At 38.7% G+C, this 23592-nt stretch overlaps 1 protein-coding gene across 1 annotated transcript in view; it reads left to right on the top strand.

Moving 5' to 3' along the window:
- Positions 1–23592, top strand: part of LOC120722865 (ankyrin-3-like) — a 132971-nt gene that overhangs the window by 46799 nt on the left and 62580 nt on the right. The window contains 10 exon segments of the mRNA XM_040014003.1: positions 2313–2411; positions 8505–8540; positions 8542–8691; positions 14617–14715; positions 16891–16989; positions 17471–17569; positions 17663–17860; positions 19864–19962; positions 20270–20368; positions 21982–22080. Of these exon segments, the coding sequence (XP_039869937.1) occupies positions 2313–2411; positions 8505–8540; positions 8542–8691; positions 14617–14715; positions 16891–16989; positions 17471–17569; positions 17663–17860; positions 19864–19962; positions 20270–20368; positions 21982–22080 (1077 nt within the window).

Here is a 23592-nt window from a genome sequence, read left to right as displayed (position 1 = left end):
TGAATTCGTGCATTCATCCAGAAGAATGTGTACATACAGGGTCCATTTGTGTGTATGTGTATTTGCTTGCTGTGTCAGCAACTCTGCTGTGCAGCTTAGCCCACATTCGATAGTCAGCATGCGCACACACTCACAGTGGACTTGTCACCACAGCAACTATAACGATGTCACTGTGAAGGCTTTGGCTGCAGCTGATGAGAGGAAGAAAATGACATCAGTATTGATGACCTTTAATCTTTAGTGCTGACCTAAACTTCTTTCCATCTCCGGTTTTACTTGAAGAGTAGGAGAAGGTCAATTGATTTTAATGCAAATTCTAATAGTTACCAGTGTACATCACCAATGTCCATCACTGTACCAGATTTAGTCATTACAATGCAGTTGCAGTACTTGGGTTAAAAAGTATCTTTTTAGCTATCTGCACAGTGCCACGTTCTTTTTCCCAGTGTGAACTTCAGCATTTTGTCCTTTCTTTTTCTACTGACACTTGATTCCACAGTAGAATTACAGTAACAGGCAATGTGAAGCTTTAGTTTTTAACCATGCAGTCAAATTTGTGTCATTTAAACACTAAAAGAAAGAGTTAGTTTTGTATGACAGTATGTTTATGTGGGACTGTAGCCTCAGGTTTACGCTGTTAGCTGGTAATCATGAGACAGTGCATTTCAGCACTTCTCATGGAGTGACATGAAAATAATCTAACAAGCAGTGTAACGAAATTGCTCTCTTCAAGGAATAATTAAGTAACAAATAATTTGTAATACGTTACTGTGTTCACGGCGTCTGAGGAGTAAATGTTTAGGATCTCTCCAACAGTAATGGGTGGTGCTTATTCTCTTCTCACATTAAAAGGAGCTTATAAACCAGAGTGTCACTATAGCTTAGTTTTTTGAACAGGCAACCCATATGCTGAAGGCTGCAGGGGCCTTGTTTCAAAAATGACCCAGTCTATTTCCTCCATGTTAATCCCCATTAGTCTCTCTCTACTTTTCTGTCTATGCTTTACTGTCCCTGTCCAATAAAGGATAAAAATGATTGTTCTGAAAAATGCTTTATGGAGACAGGAGGGGGTCTTCTTCTCTTATACTTTCTGGGTCACTAGACACACCGGGGACATATAATTACGATTCAAAAGAATGAAAAAGCGGATTTCGCATAATTTGCCCCCTTTAAATTATGCGTATAACGAGGAAAGCATTTGGTGCAGTGACACCAGAATAACTACAAAGAATGGAAGAGGAGGATGAAGAGGAGTTTTTTTTGCATGCTGAAGTGGTTTTTGGATGCCTGTGTTGCTATGGAGATATGTTTTCTTATATCTAGTGTGGTAACACACACACACTTGTCAGATTCAGCCCCACACTGACTTTTATCTACACTCTTATCAGGTGTGAGGTATGTGTTGAGGTGACGGTATGTACACCATGATAACGCTGCTAGAATATAACATTTGTGTGGGGTGGTGGAAGTCAGGTAAAAATAATCTCCCTGCTTTCAAGTATGATTGGGTCATCATAGTTTTAGTGTATAATAGCATGTGTGGCAATCAAGTTTTCTGAAAATTAAATTAAGAAATCTTTTATAGAATAAAAACCTGTTCTGCAGTCAATTTCACGCCTGACACATCAAGGTGCTTTATCACATTAATGCAGAAATCCTATAAACCCAATATTGCCAAAAAGCAGGACTGCTTATTGATGTTTCAGCACTGCCCACAATGACCTAATGTAAGCAGAGATATTAACAGGATTAATCACCTTATCACCTGACTCCTTGATATCAGTCTGACCAACATTTGTTGTGTTTTTAGTTTATTAACACTAGTTTTTTTAATCATTTGTATTGTAACTTCATTTAGTTTATTTTGTCAAATGTGTTTTACTGTACAGGTTCTATATCTTTCTTTAGAAAGAAGGTATATATGTCTACATAATGTCTTTTAGTCCACATGCAGAATTTTATTCATATTTCTGTTTTTTCCGATATACGATAATTTCTTTGGGGTGAGAAATGACAATCACATCCTACCCAAGTCCGTCTTTCTGTAAGGGTCATTATTTTATATAACTGGAATTTAACTGAGACACTATTATTTGGTACTAATAGAAGTAATTTTTTTCTACAAGCACGCAAACACTTTATCAATATATACAAAATAAAGCATGCATCGGTGTCCTTGTGCTGTTTTTGTCTTGGTAAAGTTTCATTAATTACCTCTAATGTTTAAATTCCCTATCCTTGTGACACATAGATCGAGAATGTGTCATTCTTTAAACATTAACAGCATCATTTCTTCTTTTGTTTCTCTGCAGAATGGCTTCACTCCGCTGTATATGGCAGCGCAGGAGAATCACTTGGATGTGGTGCAGTTCTTATTGGACAATGGCTCCAGCCAGAGCATCGCCACTGAGGTAAAGGCAGTCTCTCATACACATACACAAAACACAAAGACACAACCTAACATGTGTTTGCGCATGCTCACAAACCCATAACATCTTCTAACAGCTACCAACCCCCTCTGTAATTACACTGCAACATTATCACCATCGGTTTCTTTGTTTCAAATGTTAGATTAGTGCCTGCACCCGCTAGCTCATTTAGTAGACGAGCGGTGTAACATATGAGGTCACTGTTTATTAGGGTTAGAAAAAATAATTATTTTTCAGAGATTAATCTGTTGCCTAGAGGGAGTAAAGAGGCAGAGTGATTAGAGTGAAGGAGGTAGAGACGGGAGCAGCAGCATGTGTTCGTTCAGAGTGACCTTGACTGTCTTCAGCTGCCAGCAGAGGGAGGAACCGGTGACGTTAACAGGAGAAAAAGCATGAGTGGCGAGACCAAATGCTACGCTGTGAGTGTGACACAGCGATCCATCATCTGCAGTAGTAAAGCAGACGGCCGACTGCCACCGCTGCAAGACTAAAGTGTGACGATCGTTTTTCATTTTAGTCACATCTTTCTGATCCATAATCATTCTAACTGACACATGAAAAAACTTTAGAATTTCTTCCAAACAAGTTAATTGTCCTTTCATACAAAATGTAGGGTTAGGCTAAGGTTAGCACTAATGACGACTTAGACCTCAGAGCGTTAACAAGAAGAACTCATTCTGAGTATGAATCATTTAAATACAAGCATCTGTACATTTTAAATTTTGGCTATGTTGTTGGGAATCTTAAAGTCTAGATCACACGTGGGCAAAGGAGGGCCAGGAGGTCCCTGAAGCATCTCGATCCAGTCCACCACATGTTCAAAGGAGAATAAAATGAGCATCTAGCGATATATACATATACAGATGCAGTTATAAATTGTAAACTGAAGCAGCGTGCAGAACACATAAAGGTTATACTGTCATGATGTTATTCTATACTTGCTGTCCATTTAGTTTTTGGCGTCTGTACCTTAAATGTTGCATTCAGCCCTAACAGGTCATTTAATTTCTGCTAGTGATGCAGAAACATCTCATAAATATAGCTCTTTTTTCAGCTTTTATTCTGTATAAAACAGCTGTTATTTGAGCAAACATTATTTAAAAAGTTTTTAGATAGGGATTAATACACACGTTGTGCTCTAGTGAAAAATAATGACAGGACAGGAAACAATGAAGCTCCAAAGTGCACAAAGATAAAAAATACCAGGTATCAGATACCCGCACAATGTTGTAAGTGGGATCAATCAGACTCATCCTTTTAAAATATACTTTAAAGCTTTAGTTTGAAGGTAATTAGAGAGGTGCCTTTTATGTTCTGCTGATGTGTTCTGCAAATGCACATTTGATGCTGCTTTTATCTTATTAGTATTAGTATTAGTGCGGTGTTTACAGAACTGTGTCTGAGACATTTCACTCAGGCCTTAGTGGCACCTCATTTTTCCTCCTCGTCTTTCTTCCTTTTCTCTCCTCCTCATTTCTTTTTCATGCCCTCCATCGTTCTTTTGTCTGCCTCAGACTCCTCCTGCTCGCCCTCTTATTCCACCACATCTCACTCTTCCCCTCTTTTCACCCTTTTTGTGACTACTCCAGTGGGGTGAGACCAATGTGAATTATTCATGTGAGGAAATATATCTATGAAGCAACTCCTGCTGTTTAATAATTCATGTTTAAGCATTTAATTAGAGAACAAAGCCTTTATAAGAAATATTTGTCTATATTTGAGCATATTAGAATCATCTTTTTTGCCATCACTTTATAAGGGGCTTTACAAAATCTGTTTATTTTTAGTGTGCAACTTTGCTGATACCCCATCAGAATAACTTGATTTTTTTAATAACTCGCTTTGTATTGTTCAAAAACTGGCTTGTGCTATTTTGGTAAGAAGGAAATTGTGCTCTGTCACTTTCCATTTTTAAGCTTTTAAAGGAAGATCAAAACCCTGTCTTTGCCTTTTTGTTTGCAGCTGCTGATGCTGTTGTTTGAGTCCCAAAGTATTTTTAGGACATTAAACTAGTTTTTTTTTCTCTTTTCCTGATTCCTAAATCAGATGAAACGGGAGCTAGTGCTTAGGGATGGATTGTGACCTTTAAAATTCTTACAAAGCCTAAATTTATGCATTTGAATGTGTTTGTGTGCCCAGGGGTATGCGCATGTGTGGGTGTGTTTTGCAAACATGTTTTTGGATCACATTATGAATGTGTGTCAGCCTGTTTATGCACGTGCCTCTGTGTGTGTGTACGTGTCTGTGCAGGCGAGGGTGTGTTTGTTTCTCGCCCTCACTGATTATTTGTGTGAGCGGCGTTGGATCTCTGAGGGGGGAGTTTCGGCTTTAATGTGTGGGTGTCTAGTGATGCAGAGTTGGTTTTATCTAGACAGTTGGTGTCCTGTATAAACATACAAGTGTGCACACAGACACACATAAACACACAAAGACACACATGCGTGCAGAGTATATTGTTTTCCTTGCAAGGAATCTTTCCTTTGATGAGTCATAGACGCTCTCCTAGTAGCATCTTACGTTTATCTTATTGCCTGCGTGAGTCAGTGTCTACATATAGTATGTATATGTGTGTGTGTGTGTCTTTGTGTTTGTAGGCAGTATGCAATCTCATCTTGTCTGCATCCTAGTATGTGTCCATTAGCAGCTAAATTTCCTTTCCGTTTGTTCTTAAGTGAGACACTGAACTTACTAAAGCACTTACAGTATCTAAAACTAAAATGCCTAAATTGCTGAATGGTTATGTGTAGGGCTGTGCGATATGACCAAAATCTCATATCCCGATATAAGAATTCTATCGTCCCGATAACGATATAAATCACAAAAATGTAACATTTTCTGTAAATTCTGAGAATCTCGGGCAGCTCGACTTGCGTGAAGTGTTTCCAGCTGGGCGTCATGTAGCTGGAGTCGAGTGTTTTAACCGATGCATGAAACTACATTTTTAGACATAAGTTGTAACGGCTGCCGTTTTCTTTGTGAGTATTTATTACACGGCGTGCTGCGGGGAAAAGCCTGTTCTAACATTTGAGTCTAAGGTTTATTTTTTAGCACCTGGCGGCTCTTTTTTACTTCTCATCTGTAAATAATCTGCTCTTTCACGTGATTCAGTTTATTTTGAAAAGTCTCAACAGGATCGTGAGCTTTATTGTGAAAGGTTTATGTGGAACATAAACAAGCGGACACGCGATGGTGTTACCGTCGTTGTTGCTAACCAAAACGCATAAAAACAGGCGTTTGTCCGTCCATAGTGTGGTTATATTAAATATATAAGAGAAATAGAGAACTTTAAGAAATTAATATAGCCACTACAGTGTCCATCAAAACGATAAAAAAAATACTGCCGTAAACAGTTTATTTTGCGACACCACGAAACAAACGATAGCGTAAAATGAAACGATAGATGTTTTTATATAGTCATCCGATATATATCGTTATATTGAACAGCCCTAGTTATGTTATTGCCCTTTACTTGTTCAGCGCCTGTATGTAAATTTGATCATAGGGACTTAAATATTGTTGAATTATAAAGGTGACTGCCAGTGTCTCAGTGTCAACTAGTGTCTTGAGTTTAACCATAAAGCAGCCAAGCTATTTTACAGTAACAGTTTTATGATAACCTCATATTTTATACATAACTTAACCCTGGAGAACCCATGGGGTCAGAGCCGACCCTACTGGTTTACTAGGGAAACCATGGGGTCAAATTTGACCGCATGGGTTCTCCAGGGTTAATCTACCGTAAGACGTAATAATTATCCACGACACACAAGAATCGCTGTTCCTAGAAGTTTGCTCAGAATTTAGTGAAACTTGCGCACAGTGGTCATATAAGGGGTTCAAATTCACTCAGAATCACATTTTCTTCTACATTAAAGTTCAGTTTAATTCAATTCACTTTTATCTATATAGCACCAAATCACAACAACAGCCACCTGAAGACGCTTAATATTGTAAGGTAAAAACCCTACAATAATACAGAGAAACCACAACAGTCAGACGATCCCCTGTGACCAAGCACTTTAGCAACAGTGGGAAGGAAAAACTCCCTTTTAAGAGGAAGAAACCTCTAGCAGAACCAGGCTCAGGGAGGGGCAGCCATCTGTGGCAGATGATTGTCATTGACATTCTGGTTTAAAATAGTTGTGTTTATGTTTGTCAGACAAACATGTTTATGCGAGAAAGGAGTTAACCTGAAAGATCTCCTTCACATGAACTGTTTTTATTGTCAGTTTGGGTGTTAACCATCTGCCTTTAAGGCTTGCTAGCTATGCAGCATTCTGTTAGCCACTGTTCACTGCAACTCTGACTCTAACATGCATAACATGCATCTTTCTCAGCCCTACTACAGTTAGTATTTTTCCTAATTTAGCTCTCAACAAGTTCCTAAGGAGTTCTGTTTTCTTTGACAATGTCAGGCATTTTCCTCATGGGGGCACCAACACAAAAACACCACCCACAGAAGATTATAGTTTTCGGTTTTTAATCATGCCAGCTGCCGACTGAATGGATGAATAGTTTGATAGCTGCCGAAATGTTTTAAATATAGAGCGCAATCTGTGAGTGCCAACTTAAGAATCTGTCATTTTATGCTTCTTCCGTGTTGGACGTCAGTAGACAGGCATCAGATTTAATGTGTGTAATCTGAAATTATGAACTTGAAGTGAAAATGTGTAATTGAATTGAGAGTATTAGTCACATTCACAGCAGCAAGAAAATAAAAGTTCAGGCTCTGAGAGAACAAAGGTGACTTGATTAAGTCTCTCATTGTCTTATAAAAGCGACGTGCCTGAATCACGAACAGCTGTCACTTTACCAGCTAGAAGCAGCTACAAACGTATCATATGCCATATCTGAAAGTGTGACTGTCAGCTGACGTCAAGAATAAAGGAGTGTCCGTGATTATTAAGATGACATTTTAGGATTCTTAGCTCTGATTAAGGTTGTGTTGAAACCTCCAAAAGGAGATACAAGCACACGCCTCTTCTTGCCCCATACTTACAGATGGCGTCCAAACTGCAGTGCTTCGGATGAGAAAAGAATACTAACGTGACTCTGGAGGCACACTGGCCCTGTGTCCCTCTCATCTGCTTTATAAGCCGACAGCCCTTCTGATTTATATCATGCAATTTTACAGAGGATGGCCAGGCTGTAAGGACAGCAGGCAGACACCTCAAGGGAGTTTGATTCGATTTTTTTGGCTGATGATTTAAAGCACCAGCAGCCAAAAGAAGTCATGTATAAAACATGTTTAATTCCCACTGCAGGACTTTAAATCACATCAGGTGAGCTTTGGAAAATGTGACCTGGTGTGCTTAAATACTTTATATCTTTATATGTAGGTTTACCCACCACTTTTTTCCAGACTTAAATATATTATTATATATAAGGCTGATATTTTTGCCGATTTTCATGGACTTTACAACTTTTAATAGAAAGAAAATGAAAGTAGAAGCAGCTGGTGGTCAACACATTTTTGCTTTACATGCAAAATATTCCCAGTTTGATTCCGGGTGGAGACACAAATCCAGTGTCAGGGGTTTCACAAGTCAGTTTAATCCTAGTGACGGTCCCAAGCTCAGATAAAGGGGAGGATTCCTTCAGGAAAGGTATTTAGTAAAAAAAAAATCTGTGCCGAATCGAATATGCAGAGCCGTCTGCTGTGGTGATCTATTGGGAAATAAGAGAGCAGTTAAAATGACTTCGTAGTAGTGTAAGCAGCAGTTCCTGAACTCAGATGAGTTTCTTGAAAGTTCTTCTAAAGATAGTCATGTTTAAGACATTTGCTCTTTTCTACCAATTTTACCATTGTTATTATTTTATTATTATTATGATGCTTCCGATTTGGCCCAAATACCTGAAAAACTATTGACATTCACCTTCAGGCTTAGTTATAATTTCTAGTGCAATAGCAAGTGTTAGCTTGCTAAGCTAAGAGGTTTTACGTAATAAAATATGTGCATTACATTAGCATATATTCACTGCCATTATACCGTATGTTTGCATGCTGTTGTTAAAGGGTGCCATACTTTGGGAAAACACATTTATACCTTACAGTTGACTTTTTCTGGTTTGCAGGATGGTTTCACTCCGCTGGCGGTTGCACTGCAGCAAGGGCCATGACCAGGTAGTTTCCCTTTTGCTGGAAAATGACACCAAGGGGAAGGTCCGCCTCCCAGCGTTGCACATCGCTGCACGTAAAGATGACACCAAGGCTGCCGCCCTCCTCCTCCAGAACGACCACAATGCTGATGTGGAGTCTAAGGTATGAGCTATGAGCTGGACTACACTTCTCACAATGACCTGCTGTTTTGTCGTGTCTGAGATCTGGTCTTACTCATTCATAGTCCCATGACACCTTTCATGTATTATGGGTGCGATTCCTGTTACGTCTTTCTTTACGAAGGTACCTGCCAGGGTTAGCGGTGGTTAGATAACTGCTGACCGTAGCATACAAACATCAAGGTGGGCTACATCTTCTCACTTTACTTCAATCATGAGAGGGAATAAGGATATTTCCAAACTATTACACCTATTTCTTTTTTTCCAACCATGTCTAAAGACTTTATTTCCGTTAATGATGTAGAAAACAGAACCATTTGTCTTTTAAAAATCCCATTTTCTGTTTCCTTTACTTTCGGTCTGAGATTTAGTGACTGAAGTCTCACAAAACAATAAACTGTCCATATATCAAACTACATTTAATATAATGTACATAATTCAATTATTTCTGTATATTAATGACAAAAACTCCAATCTCAAAACCAGTGATATAACTGAAATGTAATGTAATGGGATAAAACCCCAAAACATCAAAAATATTTACAAGTAACATAGGTTAAAATGTCATTTGTACTTTATTTGCATGGAACCGACCATCAATCACATATTACATATCATAGGATAGGGCAGAAAAGAGATTGTCTTTGCTAAAGACTAAGATGCTTTTAAAAATCTATATGAAAACTAAGAATAGTCTACTAACAACACAATCGTTCAAGACTTCCATTAATATGGAATACATTTTGAATTATGTGATTCTCTGGATTAATTAAGGGTACACCTTAAGCTGTGGCCTTGACTACCCTCCCCCCAATACACCTGTATACTTGTGGTGTGTGTGAGTATAATTCCCACAGGGTATCATTGGGCTATGAATATTTATAAGTTCCTTCTGTTGTTCTGTGTTGATAGTTCTATTAGTCATTTAAGTCCCAGACAAGTTTTCTGTGGGACAAAAATTGAGCAAGTGTTCATATTTTGGATTTTTAGAGGCACTCAGGGCAAGAAACAATATCATCAAAAACAACAATACAGCTACATTTACCCCAAGGACCATTCTCATTGTAGAATAAATACACACTGTAAGGGAGAGTTGCAGTCCATTCCCCAGTTTTGTGTACTTCTATGTGACTGCTTTTTGGTTCTTTTCGTTGTTTACAGCCACATTGTCACATACCCATCCTACAGCTTGATGCAACCATGATGTCGGTGTTGCAGTTGTTCTTGTTGTGGTGCACTAACCACCTCATTCTCTCCTCCTCCTTTTGTTCCTCCCTCTACTTGTTCCTTTTTCTTACAAATCCCCCCTTTTCCCTTCTAGATGATGGTGAATAGAACAACAGAGGTACATCTTCTCTTCTCTTCTCTTCTCTTCTCTTCTCTTCTCTTCTCTTCTCTCCTCTCCTCTCCTCTCCTCTCCTCTTCTCTTCATTGTTCACTCATGGTCACCATTGCAAAGCCTTCTGTCTGCTAGCATGAGCACTAGCACTAAATGCTGGCATGAAAGCTTTTGCTGCTGAACCCATGTGTCCATTTTTTTTAAGCCTGCATGGCATTTTGACTTTTTTATTTCTGTGTACGCAGTTGCTCGCTGCTATAGTTTATAGCATTGTAAATTCAGCAGCGCAGTGCATCTGGAGGATTCACAGCGTTTCACTTGCTCCTCATTTTGTCATGTTACAGCCTTATTCCAAAATGAATTAAATCCATTATTCACCTCAAAAATCTACATGCAATAGCCCATAATGACAAAATGAAAAAAACCTTCCTTGAAAATCTTAAAAAATTTATTAAAAGTAAAAAGCTGTCTATATAACATCCCATAGTCGACAGTGCATGTCTGAGCGCAAACCAGGCCATAAATTCCAAGAAATTGCCTCCGAGACAGGATTGTATTGTGACACAGTTCTTGAGAAGGGTACAGAAAAACTTCTGCAGCATTGCAATTACAGTCCAAAGTCTTTTTCAGTATGATGCTGCTGTACAATCTTGGCTGTTTTGGGGCAATTTCTCTCATCCTTCTCTGCAGAACCTCCCAAGCCCCATCAGGTTTGATGGGGGGCGTCGATGTATAGCTGTTTTCAGATCTCTCCAGAGATGTTAGTGTGGTTTCAAGTCTGAGCTCTGGCTTGGCCACTCACAGACATTCACAGAGTGCTCACAAAGGCACTACTTTGTGTTCTTGGCTGTGTGCTTGCAGCCGTTGTACTGTTGAAAAATGAAGCAGGTTATCGTCAAGGATGTCCCTGTACATTTCTGCATTCATCTTTCCAGTTGACCCTGACTAGCCTCACAGTTACTGCTGCTGAAAACATTCCCATAGCATGATGCTGCCACCACCATGTTTCACTGTAGGAATGGTATTGGCCAGGTGATGAGTGGTGCCTGGTTTCTTCCAAACATGATGCTTGGCATGCAGATCAAAGAGTTTGTGGTTTCACCAGACCAGAGAATTTTAATTTCTCATGGTCTAAGAGTGTTTCAGATGCCTTTTGGCAAACTCCAGTCCTGTGCCTTTTACTGTGGCGTGCCTTCCGTCTGGCAACTCTACCATACGGGCTTGATTAGTGGAGTGCTTCAGAAACCTTTTTCATTAACGGATGTTGGAGGCCACTGTGCTCATTAGAATCTTTAATGCTGCAGACTTTTTCTGTACCTTTCCTCAGATCTGTACCACAGTACAATCCTGTGTCGTCGGCCTACAGACAGTTTCTTGGACTTTATAGCTTGGTTTGTGCTCTGACATGCACTGTTAACTATGCAACCTTATATAGGCAGTTTTTAACTTTTAATAAATTTGCGACAATTTGAAACAAGCCTTTTTCACTTTATCATTATGGGGTATTTTGTAGAATTTTGAGGGGAAAATGAACATATTCATATTCCATTTTGGAATAAGGCTGTAATGTGACAAAATGTGGAACCAGTGAAGTGCTGCATATGCTTTCCAGATGCACTGCATAATGTATTTCTACACTAGGGTAATACCATCAGTATATCATCACAGTCATATTACACATAGCACTTTGCAGAAAAATAATACCTACTTGATTTTAACTTAATGTAAATAAATGTATTTTATTTTTGTTTCATGGTTTACATAAGTGCAGTCCAAGATACATTCAACTTCTTCCAGTTCCAGTACAATACCAGTGTATAGCCTCCTGGTGTCCAAAGTTCCAGCTTTTTGAGTCCGAACCAGCCAATATCTGATATAAATATCTATAAGTTTATAGTCCCTGCATCTAAAATGATATCTGGTTTTAGATTACTGTGTAATATGTTCTTGGGAACATCTACACCATGTGTCCAAATTGTTATTACATACATTTAACCTATATTTGTAAAAGTGTAATGCAAAATGCCTCAAATTTTTTGCCCAGTCTCACAAGGTTAAAGAATCCTCAAAAAATTCCTAGATGAAAAATTCCAGATGTGGATTCAAAAGTAAAATTTTTCGAAGTTGTGCCAAGGTATGGTGGCTCTGAAAGGTCAAACGCACTTCAACCGAAGGAAACAGTAGAGACTAGAAATAGGCTCCAAAAGTGCACAAATCACAACAGGAGTTGAATAAAACACAATGAAAGTTGAATTATTATAACAGGAAAAAACTAAAACCTTAAAACAATCCTGAAGAGTTTTTGAGGAGACACTAATGTGACAGAACAGCTATATCACAAGCTAACAGTAAACAGAATAGGGAACGTGCATTATATGAATTATGCAATTAAAGTACACATTACCTAGCATCTTTTTCGTCCTCACAACACAGATGAATCCTCCACTTCTTTTAAGCGTCTCCCGGTGCAATCCTTATTGTGTTTCGGTTTCCTTTATTTCAGGAGCTGTTCTGTCAAGTTAATGTCTCCCCCAAAAATATTTCTGTTGTGTTTTTTCTGTATTTTTCCTACTTCTATTCTGTTTTTATTCAACTTCCATTGTGTTTTGTGTTGTTTTACTGCAAATCTGCCCAAAACTTTTGGAGTAATGCTGAAAACAAAGAGACAATCCAAACCGTTACTAAAATGTCTTTGGTGGAGTTAATTGAGCTTCTATCAGTGAAATCCAGCAGGGTACCAACACAGGATTAGGGGGGAAAAAAGAGCTCAGCAGAGGCATCAAGGTGTAAGATTTGAGTTTGCATAACTTAAAAAAAGAACTTTATCTTTACCATAAATCCAGAGTTTATGGGACGCATGAAATCATCGTGGTCATCAGGAAGATAAACTGCTACAGCACAGCCTAATTTTTATTCAAATTAAATGAAATCAACAAAGAAAATTCTTTTGTTGATGTGATTTTTCTCATGCAAAAAGTAGCAGTAGGCAGTTCATGTGAATACTGCTGTGTTTGCATACTCTTCATCTTGAGTTCATTACTGGGTACATTCTCATTTATTCTAAAATATGATGTTTAGAATTACAATGTAAAGTTTTAAATGTAACTACAATTTATGTAATATTTTTATTAATTTTCTTGTCAAGAGTAAGATATTTTGCAATAACTGGGGAGCTAATGACAAGCTTCAGTTGACTTCAGCTTATCATACTGTAGCTTAAGGATTACAGATGGGGAAAATAGCTAGTTTGAGTGGTTTTGTTCATACAAAGAATTGTGATTTTACAGAAGTGAATGCCCTGAACCCTTACACGCTTGTAACATGTAACTGTATCCAGCAGTAATGGGCATTGGTTTATCAGACCATTGCACCCAGCTGACATGTGAAATGACGTGTTGGAAACCACATCAGTTAGCAAAGCAAAAACTCAAAAAGAACTTTGAAATAAAAAAAAGCATTAGCTAGTCTTGTTGTCTTTTTGGAGTTGTATTTGTGTGTGTTGTGTAATATCCTTGTGTTGTTGACATGTCTTTCTCCCTTCACAGTAGCATCTCTCTGTACTGTGATCCCACTTGAGTTACAATATTTTTATTTGTTATTTGATATAGAAACATAAATTTTTTGGCATGCACTGCTTGTTGCTGCAAAAAATAATTTGGGGGTAAAAAAAAGCTAAGAATGAACAGTTGGAAATGATCAAACTAAATGAATGATTTCTTTGTTTTTTTTAAGCCGTTCATGTTCAGTGAGCCGGTAACTTAAAAGTCTTCAAGAAATGGCAATAGTTTAGGCTTTTCAGTCACTGTTTCTTAAAAGCAGTCTTACAAACTCAACTAAAATAGATGCATGCTCACCTGCATGCTGCTTCCTGTCAGATAAAAGCATATAGCAAGGAGTTTTTTTAGGAATGAAAGCAAAAGCTTAATGAGACACTTAGTATTTGCATTTGTTTTTTAATCTGCATGCTTGTTTTATTTGGTAGGTTCTTATTTTTGTTTGTATTGTGTCAGACATTGTTAAATGCTGTATACATACCACAATAATTTCGCAAAAAAGTTGAAATATGCAGTCAGTGGCCACTTTATTAGGTACATCTGCAAACCTTAATATAAACATACATGTTAGCATTCTTTTGATCGACATTGTCAGTCAGGTGGAAACAGAGATGTTACTGAGGTGGCAATTTGCATTGGACAAATTTATATTTGAATTTCAATCTGTCCAATAGAAAACCAGCATTAAGCAAACAGTTAAATTAATGCCAATTGCCCGTCATAAGAATAATTGGTAGTGCTGTTGGACTTTATCAGCTTGCCTAATAAAGTGGCTAGGGAGTTTGTGTTTCTTATAAAAGTCCACTCCTTTTATGCTGAAATTTTCAAAGCATGTCTGACTCCTGCTCAGCTCTGGTCTGCTGTGCTCTGTTAGTCTGCTTTTAGCAAGATGCTCTTACATGTAATGTCCAATCATGCTTTGCTTATGGCTCATTATTAGACAGTTGCTGCTTCTTTTTCCTTCCTCTTTAATTGTTTCTCTTCCTGTGTGTCTTGTTTCTCTCGTCTCTCTCAGAGCGGGTTCACTCCTCTGCATATTGCGGCTCACTACGGCAACATCAACGTAGCAACACTGCTGCTTAACAGAGGGGCAGCTGTGGACTTCAAGGCGAGGGTAGGTCCTTCACTTCAAAGGCGACAAGCGCGCGCACACACACACACACACTCACACTCATATCTACATGCAGAGTGCTGCTGCAAACCTTCATACCAAAACTTTTACTTTATGCAGGGAAGGATGTGCAGGAATTTTTGCTTGCCTGTGTATATAATTCCACAGCTGTACTTGTCACTCTCCTGGAGGAAACATGCACATGCAGTCCACGTTCTATCTGATCCCACAGACTGTAGGAATGGATGCAGCAGTTATGGATTTTGATAGCTGGTGGTTTGTGAGTGTGTAAGTGTTAGACCAAATAAGCACTTACCATGTGGAAACAACCTAAAACACATGTCTCATACCATAATTTACTCATGAAAGTGGCCTCTTTTCTAATTTTCTCACCCAATGTGCCATTTATTTGATTTATTCATAAATGTTACAGTTATGCTTCCCTAAATATATGTTAAAAGTGGGCACATTCATGAGCAAATGAATCTGTAACAGAATCCACTCAAACATTATCTTCTGCTTATCTGAAGTCGGGTTGCAGTGTCAGCAGGCTAAGCTGGGTTTTTCAGACTTTCCAATTCCTACAGGGAGATCCAAAGGCATTCCTAGACATGATGAGATAAATAATCTCCAGTATGATCTGGGTCTGTCCCAGGGTCTCCTCCAAGTTGGGCATCCCAGAGGCTCCCAGTCGATTTCTGAATCACCTCAGTTGGCTTCTTTCCACATGAAGGATCAGTGGCTTTACTCTGAGCTCCTCTATGTCTGCAGCTGAGCCCACCCTTTTATATTTGCACCCTTATTTTTTTGCTAATTATGCACATTTCATCACCATAGGTGAGAAGTTGGGCAACACCAGCATTAATCCACATGTACACCCCATGCTCCACCTTCCCATCACTCATGAAAAGATTACAAAACATGAATAGAAGTTGTTTCTTTTCCATGTCTATAATGTCAGTCAAGTAACTTCTAATGTTCCAAGTTAGGATTAAAGGTGTTTGTCTTTTGATGTGTTTTGGTCCAGATTCAATAAATGCATCACTTTACTCAAAACAGAGAATAGTCATACCGGCCTCTCTGATTCCTTTGTGCCACAAAGAGCTTTATTTTTTTCCCCAAGAACCATTAAAAAGACATCATTGAGCCACACCCTCACACTCAACCCTCACTTTCCTTCATTACTGCAAACATGCACAGTAGGGGTGGGCCAGTAATTACATTTAAATTGTGATTTTTCTGCTAACAATATGAAAACAAGATATTGAGCTAAAGCAGTGAATGTGCCGCATTCTCTTTTATCAGGATGTTCTCTCTTCATCGTGTTTTTTGAATGCGGGATGTTCCTTTCCTCTACCGCACTTGCATTTATTGTTTCTGAAACGCCCAAATTCATGCTCTGAATGCCAAATTAGGTTCAGTTCATCTTTATTTTGTTCATTATTTCTATTTAATTATGTTTAAAGTTAAGGAAATCTGCTGAGAGATATTTGTTAGAATCTTCAAATGTTGCATGATGTTTTCAAAGCCAAGGAATCGTTTTAATAATCACATTCAAAGCCTGGACCAGATTTAGTACTTTACATATCATCTCTCTCTCCCACACACACACACACACACACACACACACACACGATTTTGCCTCTCTCACTACTGAAAATGTAGAACCCTGGCATATTTATTTACTCTTACATGAGTAACATTTGGATGAAACTCCAGTTACTCAACCTTAAAATAAATATTCAGTGGATGATGACTCTGGCAGTAAGGGCCTGTTCAAACACCGGATATAAGAAGGCTGAAATGTGTTGATGCTGAGAAAAGTCTAGATTAAAACTAACATTTCCTTTTAAATAACTGTGAAAACTGTGTTCTTTGGTGGCAAAATATCAAACACATACTGGAAATACACACAATCTCTGGTGAACACATAGAGATATTAGAAGTCTCTGGCATTTTTAGAACAGAACCTCAAAGCTAAGGTCGCTCTGGCTGGAATGATCACTGTCCTCTAGAGGGGGGTATTTAGCCATTTCCCTCTGACACTGTCAAATAGAGCCAATTTTCCCTAAAAGTGACGTATTAGCAGTGGTACTCCTTCTCTTTTCCTGAAATAAATGTTGATTTTTCTTTTCTCTTCGTCTGAATAGCTAAACAATGCATCTCTGTTTCCTGCAGAACGACATAACACCGCTGCACGTAGCATCCAAACGTGGGAACAGCAACATGGTGCGACTGCTGCTGGAGAGAGGGGCCAAGATAGATGCACGCACCAAGGTACAATCACATGCGCACAATGTTATTTGATGCAGTGTTCAGTTTAGATTTAAATATTGATATTTAAACGTGTATTCATGTATTTAATGCTCATAGACTTTCAATATTTCAATATAATTTAGAAGTGCTTTACATCAAACTAACATAACTCCCGATAAAGTAAACATACAGCCATACGTAGGCTGTTTACACAGGGTGGTATGTGAAATGAATATAATGGAAGGGTAAAAAACATTAATTAAAAATGAGAGGATAAAATCCATAATCACTAGGTGTAGGGTGCTTTACATTTGTCCATCATATAATTTTTTAGCTGAGGGATTTCCAAAAACCCTAAAATTATTATTATCTAATCCCACCCACAGCCGTGCGAGGATTAAGCATCACCTGCGGTGTCATGTCAAATCTTGTCTGTTGCTCAACGAGCTTGTTGATGATGGTATGAAGTTCACGGCTGAGCAGCAGGTGTTTGTTTTCACAGGACGGTCTAACTCCTCTTCACTGTGGCGCCAGGAGTGGCCATGAGCAAGTAGTGGAGATGCTGCTGAACAGAGGAGCTCCAATACTGTCAAAGACCAAGGTTTTTAAGAACAAGCCAACAAAATCACATTAGCAAACTGCATCCGTATTAACTTCACCTCGCTGAACATCTTTCTCCTCCTTTTCCTTCCAGAACGGTCTGTCTCCTCTTCACATGGCGACGCAAGGCGACCACCTCAACTGTGTTCAGCTGCTGCTGCACCACGACGCGCCCGTGGACGACGTGACGAACGACTACCTGACGGCGCTGCACGTTGCTGCCCACTGTGGGCACTACAAGGTGGCGAAGGTCATCGTGGACAAGAAAGCCAATCCCAACGCCAAGGCGCTGGTGAGGGGATCTCAATTATTTATTGTGATAAAAATAAATAAAAATTGATGAAAAGTACAAAATAATGGAGAGGAATTAAAAGGGCTCATCATCTCAGAGCATCTCGTTGCTTGGGCTAATCAAGAGAAGCAGGAATTCTTTTATGTAAAGTTAAAAATGATAAGACATGTTGTGACTCTTATTGAAATCCTGTTCCTGTATAAGAACAGTTTTGCTGAATATTTGAGCGCCTTCTTTTTAGCAATGACAATCTCAATGACAATTGCATTTAATTTGAATGTAGACAAAGCTATTAGCTGCAGATAAAAGCTCCATGATCTCATGCAGTTGTCTGTGGGCTCCCACGTTGAAACCTTAAGCTTAAAAATTTGGTGGATATTTGAAGAAGTAGTGAAGTTCTAACTTGCCAGCTACTGCTAGCTAACTTCGTTACCAATGTGATAACATGTTAATCAAACGTGGCTTCACTTTCTATTGGTGGATTGCATAGCCACAGATACCATCTGATCAGTGCATCTTGCTAATAAATAGCAAATTTGCACTCCCCAAAACTGGAGCACAATATTCTTGGATGAGCTCCAGACTGCACCAGCACTACGAACTCAGCTGAGGTGACAACTAGTAGACAACCACAGCCGCCTCTTTTGGCAGGCATCTGTCAACCACACCACAAAATATGAATAAGCTTAAGCCTCAAAACATTTTAAATTCAGTTTGAAAAAAAAAATCCCCCCTACAGTGTCACAGAACAAAGCTGGACTGTAAACTTGTAAATGTTTATTTCTGCTCGAAGGTTTTTACATTTTAACATGATAGTCTGTGGGGATTGACATGCTTTTGGAGTGAGCCTCAAGTGGCCATTTGAGGTATTGCAATTTCAACCCCTTAATGTCTAGTGTATTATATTTACTACATATAGTTTTTGTGAGTTTTTGAGACTCCTGCATCATCAGTGAAATTTTTTTTCTCCCCAGAAACCCTAAATAAATTCCACAATACATGTTTTAGCAATAAACTAAATCTGATTGCTGCTATAGTAAACATGATTCAAATTAAAACTCATATATGCAAATTGATATGTAATTATTTATTTTTTTTAATTTGTCAAAAGGTTCAAATGTTCCATTTTCAAAATAATTTAATTTTTGGGCACTTATTTGAAGGTTCAGGTTTAAAGAGTTTTTATTCTAGCGCCAGAGTTTGGTGCTGTAAAAATGCTGCTAGACCGCTGCATCTGCATAATATGCAGCGACATAGAAAACTGATGAAAATGAAGTATTAGAGCACCTGCTGTGCTGCTCAGGGTTGTGACATTTCAGTCATTTCACTTTACAACTACCCAAAAATGTTTTTTCGTCTATTTAAGTTGTACCTCTCTGCCTTCTCTCATTTTTTCTTCTTTTATTACATTTTTTTAATGAACCTTTTCTTTTTCCACTAACAAAAAAGAAAAAAGGCTGAGATGCAGCATTTGAGGGGGAACACAAAGAAACAAGTAGAATTAAATAGACTTTAGTATCCCAGCCGATATCTTGGCATAAGACGAGCATTGCTGCTCTGCAATGGGAGCAGTCTGGGTGTGGTTAGAGCACTGGTACTTTATAACCAGAGAGAATAAGTAAGACGGGGAAAAGGACATGGAGAGGAAAATGAAGTCATAGGACTGAGCCTGAAACCTCAAAGTCAGGAGAGTAAAGGAGGGGAGGGATGAAGGAGGGTGAGGAGGGAGAGAAAAGTGAGTTGTAAAGGAAAGTATCTATTTCAGTGTAGAGGAGTTTTTTTTTTTTTTTGATTATTTCCACACATGCTTGTCTGGTTTGCAAGCAGAGGGTTTTAAGAGGCAGAGGGAGAGAAAGAGAGGGGATAAAAGAAAAAACAGTCCCCCCTTTGTGCTGTAGTTTCCACTCGGTGTTCCAGATTTGTCTGCAAGTCCTACAAAGCCAAACACAAAGACTGTTTGGACTATTTTTATACTTTTATTTATTTCTTTTTGTCTTTCATAGAATGGTTTCACTCCCCTGCACATTGCCTGCAAGAAAAACAGACTTAAGGTGATGGAGCTGCTTCTGAAGCATGGAGCGTCTATACAGGCTGTCACAGAGGTAAGTGTGTCTGGAGTGTGTGTGTCATTTAAGCACTAAGACATCAATTATTTTTGTGTAGTTTGTTAATTTAGTTGTTGGAGTGGGAAGATTCTACCTCTACTGCTACTCTACACCTGTAATCCACTACATTTCAGAAGAAATACTGTAATAGTTGGTCTTCTGTTGATTGATAGCAGACTGACTTTCTTAAAAGTTTGCACGTTTGCATTTAATGTCCTACAGAAATGTTCTCGTGCTTCTTTAGTGTTTCTTTAATTCGTTGACTTTTTTTCTTTTCCTCTCTTCTTTGCGTTTCCATCTCTAGTCCGGTCTGACGCCGATCCACGTTGCAGCTTTTATGGGACATGAAAACATCGTCCACCAGCTAATCAACCACGGGGCTTCACCAAACACAAGCAATGTGGTGAGTTCAGGAAGTTCGTCATCATCATTACCGTGTGATAAGACAGGGGGCATGAGAGGATATTCTTTCCTTTCCTTTTCCTTCCATGTGCTGGGTGGGCGGGCGGGGGGAAAGCAAAGTGAAATATATTTGCTTATAATATATTTTTAACCATAATATTTGAATATTTCCTCTTTACTGTATAACAGATGAAAATTTAGATCTTTTTGCTTCATTTCATTTAGTTCTCAGCATCTTCAAAAATTGTACAAACCATATGATTAGCTCATAACTTTATAAAGCTTAAACCAGTGGTTCCCAAACTTGTTTTTGCTAGGCCCCCCTTTGTTTTTACAATAAAATCTTTTATCAAAGCTGATGAGCTCAGAGCTCAGATGGCAAAAACAGAATCAAAATCCATACAGGCACACGGGGAAAGATGCAGATAAGACTATTTATACACCGAGGGGTGACTGGGGATGAGAAACAGGTGAAGACGATCAATACGGTCAAAAACATAAAGCCGCAAAAGTGACACAAGACATGAAAGAAAACCGACATTTAAAATAAAACAGGAAATATCTCTAAACATAGAGACAAGACTATCAGTACACATGGCAGACACAGTAGAAGACTGGACAATGAAGGCATAAACAGAGAAAGATGAGACAGGAAGGAGCAGTTAGCGAAATGGTGAGGGAAGTACGCCAGCAGGAAATGACTAACTCATAACAGACACTTAAACTAAGGAACTCAAAACTAAGACTAGAAAGTTTATAAATTCTAAACAGTAATTAGGGCTCAGAGAGTGCAATAAACCTGAGCCTCAGTATTGCTAGAATGAAAACATATCACAACAGGATTCAAAATTCAGCCTACAAAACGCACAAATCAAACCTTCAAAGACCAGAATAGCTTTAGAAAAACCTAAACAGAAACCCAACTCAGATGTTTTGACTAAGGATTCAAAACTCAAGAGCAGCACAAAGCCTATGAAACCCTTTAAAAAATCTGAAACAATACCTAAAACAGCTAATTGCACAGAGAGAGAGAAATGCAAACATAGGAAGTGACTTAACACTAGCTGTTTATCCACAAAATCTAAACCTTAATTGGTGCAGACAGCAGAGAAATCCTCCGTAGGTGGAGAGGAGGTATTTAATGTAATTTGCTCATACGGAAATGTGCTCTAATTCTCATCTGGTCCATCGACACTCCTCAGTAGGAGCTACAAACTTTACTACTGACCCCATTAACTCTGGGATGACATGAAAGGAGAAAAAGAGGAGAAAAAAGTAAGCTGAGCCAAAGAGAAAGGCAAGAGCGAGGAAGAAAGAAAGAGGGGAACGAGTAGTGCACAGTCAACTCTTCAACCCCGAGTGTTTGGTCGCCCACGTCGTGTCTGTGGCCAGGTTACCGTAGTAACAGAGCATTATGGGACGTCATTATGGTGAGTTGGGTGTGGAGAGCGAGCGAGGGGGTCTATCTGGCTCTTTCTCTTTGTCAGCCACTCCTTCCCAGTGTACGTCTTCACAAAAAGAAGGTTTTTTTTGTATGAGGGTGTTTTCAAAGAAAGAGTAACATTCAAAACTTTGGAATAACTATCCATCCCTCGTTTTCTGCGTGTGCTTCAGAGGGGGGAGACGGCACTCCACATGGCAGCGAGGGCGGGACAGTCCAATGTGGTCCGGTATCTGATTCAGAATGGAGCACGAGTCGACGCCAAGGCCAAGGTAGAGCATCACTCTCAATCAGTAACGATTATCTGGTGTTTATATGCGCCTGGGCATTAGAGCCACTAAATGTGAGCACAAGTGTGTGTTTGTATGCTTATGTAATGTGTCTTTGCACATGTTTAATTACTGAAAAGTTACAGTCATGGGTCAAAATTATTCAGAAAAACTTTCTGTCAGCTGAATTTATTAAGTAACGCTACCTGGTGTGCATTTCATACATAATAATATCAAGCCAGTCTGTTTTTTTATGTGTTGCAGTTCTTTTATGTAAGCAGCTGCAATACTCAACAAATTAGAAAATAATGTTGCCTTATGCTTCACCTGCACACTCTTCATAAATCATTTTTCTTGTTTGTCCTTTTATGCATTTTTTGGATACAAATAGGAGTAAAAATTCTAGTTACACGAGGCTGTTATTCGCAAGGATCTACAATCTACTCAGAGCTACAAAAGAGCAGTCATGATAAACAGAGTTGCTATTATGTGAGTGTGACTTTGACTCAGCAAATGTGTTGCTAAAGTTATCTGGTTATTTACTGGGAAATGTCTTATACAATATATTGAAAGATAATAAGGTTTTGTGAGAATCACAGGCAGTAAGTGCATGTTGAACTGGGTGATTTCCAGCATTGTGGTTCAGTTTACAGTAATGGACTGTGTTGGACTGGTGCAGAAAAGACTGTGGTATCTGTGGTCACTGTGAGCTTAAGTCAAAAGGAGAAGTCATCAGTTCCCAAAATCCACCTTTAAACTGGCCAGCAGATGGAAAGCAGCCATATTAGCGCATACCACATCTGCTCATGTAGTAGAATTCACTTTAGTAAATCCAAAAAGAGCAAAAAAACCTCCAGCAGAGCCAGCAGCAACAACACAGGTCAGCTGATCAGAGCCTGTACACAAAGAACAACCTCCTGGAGCTCACAGGACAAATAATGTGACTTCTAATAAGTCATTCGTGTCCCTGTCCTGCACTGCTATGAAAAGTAATAGGGTTCCCTGTACCTGTAACAATATGATGATGATGAAATAAATTCTTTCCAATAGATCCCAACTGATATATTCCTTGGATAATATTATTAGCCAATATGAGCCTGCTGCAAATATGTAACATGTTGCATGTTATCCAGCATGAGCCAATAAAATAATGGTTGAGTTTCTAACATAATTTGTTCACTAGAGCAGCTTCAGATGCTTTGTTTGCAGTCTATCACATATTTAGTCGAATATACATTACTCCTAAGGGGATGTGGAGGTGAGCAGTGTGTTGCGTTTAAAATGCCCAATAGCTTGTGAAGTACATTGCATTAAATTTAAAAATGATATATTCCAATATATTTGTGCAAATATTTCTTCAATGAAATTCCTGTATCAGTTTGGTTCTATTATCATACGTATGCTATTGTTCAAGACCAATACAATGCAAAAACAGTCCCATATATTACATCAGAGAAATGTCTGTGTCAGATATGCTTCAGTATTTTCAATGGATGGCTTCAGGGGAGAACAAGT

Source organism: Simochromis diagramma, unplaced genomic scaffold, assembly GCF_900408965.1.
Source record: "Simochromis diagramma unplaced genomic scaffold, fSimDia1.1 OVJJ01000669.1, whole genome shotgun sequence".
In the NCBI taxonomy this organism is placed as follows: Eukaryota; Metazoa; Chordata; class Actinopteri; order Cichliformes; family Cichlidae; genus Simochromis; species Simochromis diagramma.
The sequence above is the reverse complement of the archived record's forward strand: the minus strand, read 5'-3'. Positions and strand labels throughout refer to the sequence as shown.